General features: G+C 43.3%; 1 protein-coding gene across 3 annotated transcripts in view; it reads left to right on the top strand.

The window, feature by feature from the left end:
* The window catches only part of Spin1 (spindlin 1), a 50,742-nt gene that overhangs the window by 27,040 nt on the left and 15,875 nt on the right, over window positions 1–7,827 (top strand). For all 3 annotated transcript variants that reach the window (XM_021215334.2, XM_029547498.1, XM_029547497.1), the window contains exon 3: window positions 866–914. In XM_021215334.2, coding sequence (XP_021070993.1) covers window positions 866–914 — 49 coding nt within the window. The remainder of the gene's footprint in view (window positions 1–865; window positions 915–7,827) is intronic.

Here is a 7,827-nt window from a genome sequence, read left to right on the forward strand (position 1 = left end):
TACCAGTTAAGGAAGTTTTTTGGTGTTTGTTTGTTTATTTGTTTTTGGAGACAGGGTTTCTCTGTGTAGCCCTGGCTTTCCTGGAACTCACTTTGTAGGCCAGGTTGGTCTCAAACTCAGAAATCAGCCTGCCTCTGCCTCCCGAATCTCTTTTATGTAAGCTGTTGAGGACTTCTTAAGGAGTCTTTTTTTTTTGATTTTGTTTTGTTTCTGATTACTCCACATGTCTAAGAAGTGACTAGATGGAATTTGAACAGTGTTTTGGATTTGTGATTTCTCAGAATTTATTCATGTTCAGATAGATTCCTGTTTAGCCAGAGTGTGGACCCCTGCTGGATCCCACTCCATTAAGTTTGGTAGTTCTCTTCTGAGTATCTCCTTACATACACTGTACTGCTACGTGCTAATAACAGACAGCCCTCCTTAACTCCAGTGTGGCACTCTGCTTGGCACGGTCATGCCCACTTCAAATACCATGATCCAAAAGGGCTTTCAGAGACGGATTCACCACCTTGTTTGTTGCTCTGCTGTCAGCTCCTGTAGGCCTTTGCAGCCTGTGTCTCAAACCAGATGGTTCCTATGTTTTTCTAGATTACAAGGGGAAGGTGAGTTGTGTTCTGTACCTTTTCTTGTTGGATGGTCAGGAGTGAACATTGATTTTATACATGTAGCTGGTTTTGTTTTCATGGCTAATCTAGGAGTGAAGAATCACTGGTCATTTTGTCTGCTCAAAGTATCTCCTTTTCAGAAGTCAATAAGCATGTGGCTCTAACATGTTGGTTGTTAATGATCCATTTCAAGCTTTATGAAGTAGGGTTTTGTTTTTAACCCACTATTTGCTGACTATAACTCAACTCTCTTGTAGGCCATGCTGGAGTATCTGCAAACATGATGAAGAAGAGGACATCTCACAAGTAAGCAGTGCTTAAGCCTGTTTTTAGATAACTAGCACCGGGACTACCTCTTAAGCCAGGGCTTTTCCTCTTATTCTTATCTCCTCTTAAAGCCTAGTAACTGGTCGTGGTCACCCCACCCCTTCCATTCTCTTTCTTTCCCTGGTCTGGATGGTATGCTAAGTGTGCACTTAAGCACTTAAAAGTCTTTGGCCGTGGTCATCTTCTGAGGTACTGGGAAACAACAGTGCAGGGAAAGCACATGCAAAACCTGAACCTCCAGGTCTTGACCTGCTGTCCTCCGAGGAGCTCAACAGAGGTATCTGATGCTAGGGTCTACCTAGCTAGCTGCTGTGTTCTGCCTTATACCTGTAATTTATAATTTAGTACTTATATGTAATATAATTTAAATTCCATTTACAATAGAATTAAACACCTTGTTTCCAAAACATAGCCTCACTGTGTAGTCTGAGGTGGCCTAAAACTTGTAATTCTGACTCAACCTCCGACCTGCTGGGATCACGTGTGTCACCAGGCCTGGCATTTGTGTTTAAAATGACAAGTGTATCCCAGTCCTGTAGTTGCTATGTTGTAGTGACTGCATTCCTGCATCATGTATATACCGCTCAACACTGACTTGAATTTAAGGAATGTGAGTTACCATTGAAGGCCTGCCTCCCATGCCTCCCCCCTTCCCTCCATACTGTAAGCAGTCTGTATAGTTACTCCCAAGCAAGTCCCTTTGTGCCTCAGTGCAGCTCAAAAGAATAGTTTTCTTGGTCATGGTCTTGTAAAACAGGAATGCCTTCGGTAATGGTTGATGCTGTAACCAGACTTGTCTCACATTCAGATGAGTATATAATGTAATGTAATACTCACCTAAAGAAATGACCTAGAAAACAAGAAATTGAAAGTTAGGTAAGTGTGCCTTCCCCTGAGACTGAATAAACTTGACCTTTTCTTACTGTCTTCCTGGTTTTGCTGTATCCTGTGATGTGATCATTTATGTGGTGGCTCTACTCACTGGCATGGTGCATACTGCCTCAAATGACAGGCATGTAACCCAGGAACACTATGCAGTGGGTAGGGAACAGTGAAATACCACCTTAGTAAGGTCAAGGCAGTTCACTCAGATTAGATTTTTCCTCCTAAAAGAAGTTAAGAATATTAAGGTATAGTGTGTTAGCACCCCATCCCTTTCGTTAAAAACCTGTTTTCAAATCATTACTGTTAGTTAAAATTTCATTGGCTTAAGAGATTAGACATTTGTTTGATCCCATAGTGTTGTGCATGCACTTTGTACAAGGGACTTGTAGTTCCCTTTCCTAAGTAAACTGAGCATTTATTATCTCCTGAGTTTGACTCCTTCAGGCACAGGAAATAAACACCCACTTCTCAACGCTGTCAGTATAACTGATCAAGGTGTATGCTCTGCATGTATATAAAATTGTCAAAGATAAATTAAAATCAAACACTTGAGGGTTCACAGGCATCTCAGCGAAGAGTTCATGTGTGTTTCACATTTGGGGAACTCCAGCTGCTCTTTCATAGGCTTAAGACCAGGAGCCTTGAGAGCATTGCTGTGCCCCAGAAAGTGAAATGAAAGTCGTTCTCACTGGAGATTTGAAGGTGGACAGAGGCTGAGAAATAGCAAACGTGCCTTTGCTGGGTGCTGGCTATAAATGTCTTGATGACAGTGAGGAGGACACTGTGCTTTGCAAATCCTTCCTGTTCTGGGGGTTGGACCAGATCGCCAAGTGTTCAGTTTTTCAGCATAAGGTTCTTTCTACATTTTTTTAAAAAAATGCAAACTAAATGCAAAACAGCAGAACCTCAGGTTCTCTCATCACTCCATCCTTGACAGGGCTGGCTTGTTTCCCCCAGTGGTGGGAAGGCTCAGGGAGACCTTAGATGCTGAGGGAAATCAGCAGAGCTGCAGTCAGCGCCCACAGCTGTCCCTAGGAGGTGCTAGGTGGATTCAAGGTTCAACTCCACCTGGGCAGTGGAAATGGCTGAATTTGTTTTGACTGCTGTCTCTGTTGGGGTCTAATCCAGGGCCTCAATGGGCTAGGCCAGTGCTAAAGCCAGCATTTAGCTTTGTTTGCAGTGGAGATCACCTGGGTACCTACTGGGTTTGGGAGATTAGCATCAAGGCAAGCCTTTCTGCAGTTTTCCCCCCATGAAGTTATTTGAGATACTTATTGCTTTTCGTGAGAATTCACCTGGGAAAGCATCCAAGTGAACTCAGATACAGTGGGTATTCTTGTTATTTTTAGATGTCATGTTAATTCTCCTCCTCCTCCACTTGAATGGGTGATAGGTCTTCATTTTAAGGTACCGTCTTGAAAAATGGAGGTGTCACATGTTTCACTAATTTGCTTAGATTTTTTTTTTTTTTTAATAAGATATAAATTCCCACTATGTATGTGCCTCTAGCTAGCCTGGAACTCATGTAGATCAGGCTGGCCTAACTCAGAAAGATCCTCCTGCTTCTGCCTCCCAAGCACTAGGATTAAATTAATACCACCACATCCAACCCAATAATTTGCTTTTAGAGAATAAATGCTCGAGATTGACAGTCTGTACAGTTTGCCTGGCAAGGATCAGAGCCTGGTTTAACTTGGAACACCCTTGTTAAAAAGTCAGCTGCAGTCGTTGTGGTCCCAGTACTGGGGTGGGAGTGCTGAAACAGACAGACCTTTCTGTTGTCATTTTAAATCAGGAAATGGCAGTGTATCACCTACGAATGTTACAAATTAACAACTGCTAGGGAAGCATGTTTTTCTCTTTCTAATTGTTTGCATCTTGCAAAAGACAAAGATAATTATTTATTCATTTATTTCTAAATTTTGTAGAATCCATAGAAAAAGAGTTGCTTTGACCTAACAGTACCAACTACAGTGGAAAAAAAACACCAGTAATTAAGCCATATAGCCAAGTTCAGTGTGTGGCAGATTGACTAATGTTAGAACGGTGGCGGTTCACAAGGTTATTGTACATTGTCTTAGGGTTTTACTGCTGTGAACAGACACCAAGGGAACTCTTATAAAGAACAACATTTAATTGGGGATGGCTTACAGGTTCAGAGGTTCAGTCCATTATCATCAAGGCAGGTATGGTGCAGGAGAAGCTGAGAGTTTTATATCTTCCAAAGCTAGCAAAATACTGACTTCCAGGCAGCTAGGATGAGGGTCTTTGAAGCCCACACCCACAGTGACACATCCACTCCAACAGGGCCACACCTTTTAATAGTGCCACTCCCTGGGCCTAGCATATCACATATATGTATATGATGGAGTAAGTATTGGCTACCAGAATAGGACTTCTTTCTATATTTTCCCTTTAAAATTAGTAATGGGTTTCATTGTGTGCTTTTGATGCATGCCCAGTTTGTTGGCCACTGCCTGCCTCTCCCTGCTCTGGCCCCTGTGAACCCCTCAGCTGTCAAGCCATGCAATCTGTATTCTGTTACCCCCAGCCCCCCCCCTTTTTTTTTTGGTTTTGTTTTGGTTTTTCGAGACAGGGTTTCTCTGTATAACCCTGGCTGTCCTGGAACTCACTTTGTAGACCAGGCTGGCCTCTGCCTCAGAAATCCGCCTGCCTCTGTCTCCCAAGTGCTGGGATTAAAGGTACAGCCTTTTTTTTTTTTTTTTTTTTTAACTGCCTTGAGCATTTTTTCCTTTCTCACTGTCCACATTAGTTGTACACCCTCTCAAGTGCAAAACTTAAAATCTAGGCACCATGTGTGAGAGAGAACATCGTCTTTGACCCTTTTTGCTGATCTGCTTAGGTGGGATTGCTCTACCCATCTGTCTGGGATCTTTGCTGCTTCCACACCAGTTTGATGATTGCTTTTTCTTTTTAGTTTTCTAAGGAATGTCATTGGGATTTTGATGAGGAGTGCACAGAATCTGTATGGGGCTTTAGTTTTCAGTGTGATTTCTGTCAGTTCATGAGCATGAAAATCTTTCCACCTGTACTGGCTGGTTTTGTGTGTCAACTTGACACAAGCTGGAGTTATCACAGAGAAAGGAGCTTGCTTCAGTTGAGCAAATGCCTCCATGAGATCCAGCTGTAAGGCATGATCAAGAGGGGAGGGCCCACTATGGGTGGTGCCATCCCTGGGCTGGTAGTCTTGGGTTTTATAAGAGAGCAAGCTGAGCAAGGCAGGGGAAGCAAGCCAGTAAGAAACATCCCTCCATGGCCTCTGCATCAACTCCTGCTTCCTTCCCCAGGTGAGTTCGAGTCCTGACTTTCTTTGGTGATGAACAGTGAAGTGAATCAATGTGTAAGCTGAGTAACCCTTTCCTTCCTAACTTGCTTCTTGCTCATGTTTGTGCAGGACTAGAAACCCTAAGACAAACTGGTACCAGCATAGTGTGGTATTCCTGTGACGACCTGGCCATGGTTTAGGGAGGACTGTGGAAGGACTTTGGAACTTTGGGAAGAAGAGCCATTGGGTGTTAAGAGCTCTGTGGGATGCTCTGTAGGAGCTTAGGATAATGTTGAGACCAGTGCAAATGATGGAGGCCTGGCTTGTGAAATTTCAGAGGGAAGATTAAAGACTCTTATCAAGGCCATTGCTGTTTTGATTGTGAAGATTCAGTGGTTTTGGTTATCTGGGGCTGAAGAATCAGCTGTGATTAACAAGATACCACAACTACTAAGGTGAAACATTTGCATTACTGGAACTATTGATGCTGGTTAGCTGGAACTAAGCAATTAGCTTTGATTAAGAAGAGACCAGCATCATTGAGGTGAAATATTCTGGGAAGTGTTTTCTGAGAGCACAAAAAGACTGTGTTCCAGAGATGGCCAAGGTTGTATCTCGTCCTGTGGCTGGACTTGGTAGTGTGTAAGAGTTACCCAGGTGGTACTGGTTTTGAAGGCATGAAGGAGTCATGTAGAGCAACTGAGGCTCAGCACTGTGAGAGGCCATGGAAGGCCANTGGTGAAGGTGCAGCCTCAGTTACAATTGATGGCCCAGGACTGAAGAGGTTATGCAAAGGAGTTGAGGCTTGGCACCATGAAGAGCCTATGAGAGGCTGTTGGTAAAGCCTAGTTACAGAGGGAGACAGCAGTGTTTTGGAGATGCCCACACCATGAGATGACCACCAAAAACAGCAGCAGCAGTGGAGTATAGGTAACTGGAGCCTAGAAGACAAGGTATGAGCTACAAAGGGCAGAGCTGGAGAAGTGACTCAAGCCCTTGGAGGAGCCCAGAAGATCGTAAGTGAATCCCAGATATTGGGCAGTTAGAGTTTGATTTTGCTTTGATTGTGAGTGTGCCCTGATATTTTTCTCTTTTGAAGGAAGGAAGTATTTTAGAGGAGCCCACAGTTAAGAGACTTTGAATTTTAAAAGATATTGGATATTTTAAAAGGATTGAACTTTTAATATGTAAATACTGTAGGGCTTTTAACGTTATTTATATCTTGGGGATGAATGAGAAAGTAAGGGTTAAGACTTAATAGTTATGTGTTTGTGTGTCAAGGCTGGTTTTGTGTGTCAACTTAACACAAGCTGGAGTTATCACAGAGAAAGGAGCTTCAGGTGAGGAAATGCCTCCATGAGACCCAGCTGTAAGCCATTTTCTCAATTAGTGATCTAGAGGGGAAAACCCACTTGATCCTTGGACTGGTAGTCTTAGGTTCTATAAGAAAGCAAGCTGAGCAAGCCATTAAGAAATATCCCTCCATGGCCTCTACATCAGTTCCTGCTTCCTGCTGTGTTTGAGTTCCAGTTTTGACTTCCTTTGGTGATGAACAGCAATGTGGAAGTGTAAGCTGAGTAAACCCTTTCCTTCCCAACTTGCTTCTTGGTCATGATGCTTGTACTGGAATAGAATTCCTGACTAAGACACCACCTTCTAGTATCTTCTTTCTTCCGGTCTTGCAAATCTTCCACTGTAGAGGTCTTCTAGCTGCCAAGTTAGTTTTTCTCAGGTGGTCTTTATTGTTGTTTTTGTTTGGGGGCTGGGGAGAGGTCTCAGTAATTAAGAGCACTTAATACCCTTCAGGAAAACAGGGTTTAGCTTCCAGCATCCACATGGCAGCTTGGAATCTCCATTTAAAACTCCTGGGGAGTCTGACCTCCTCTTCTGAATGCCCCCCCCCCCCCGTCTGTCTGTCAAGTAGTTTTAAAGGCCTCTGATGTTAATTATCCTTTCCACATTCGTTCCTCTATCTTGCCCGGTTAACTTTTCCTTTCCTTTCTCCCTCTTCTTTACATCGTTACATTTTCTCCTCTCTTGAAGGATACTCTCTCCTCCGATTTTTTTCCATTTCGTTAAGAGTTTCATAAAGATTTTTCTTCTGTTTCTCTGCCACTTTTTTGAACTCACTTTGTAGACCAGGCTGGCCTCGAACTCAGAAATCTGCCTGCCTCCTGAGTGCTGAGATTAAAGGTGTGCGCCACCACGCCCAGCTTCCAATATTGAGGGAAATGGGTTTTCTTTAGCCAGAAGAGCAGATATTTCTTGGATTACTCTTTCAGTATTGTGTGTGTTCACATTGGTGGGTGGGGGTTGGGAGGCATCTATGCGTCTGCAGGCCAGTAATTGGCATCGGTGTTTAGCTTTCTTTATGTTGTATATTGAGACAGTTCCTCACTTGAACTCCGAGCTTATCATTTCAGGTAGTCCAGCCAGTTTGCCCCAGGGCTCTCATCTCTTCCACCAAAGTTCTGTTGATGTGAGTGCTGGAGACCAGCACTGGCATCCCATCCTGTTTCCTCCTGCTTGTTCAGGAAGCTCCTCATCCACAAGTCATCCCTCATACAGTGTGATTTGATCACGTTTATCCCTCCAGAGCTCCTCCCAGATCCACTTTCTCCACCCTCACTTACCTGCACCTCAAACTTAGGCGGAGTTCTTTTGTCTTTTCCTTTTTAAAACAATATTTTTATTCATTCTTTGAGGGTTTTTTTTTTTTTT

Source organism: Mus pahari, chromosome 16 (assembly GCF_900095145.1).
Source record: "Mus pahari chromosome 16, PAHARI_EIJ_v1.1, whole genome shotgun sequence".
In the NCBI taxonomy this organism is placed as follows: Eukaryota; Metazoa; Chordata; class Mammalia; order Rodentia; family Muridae; genus Mus; species Mus pahari.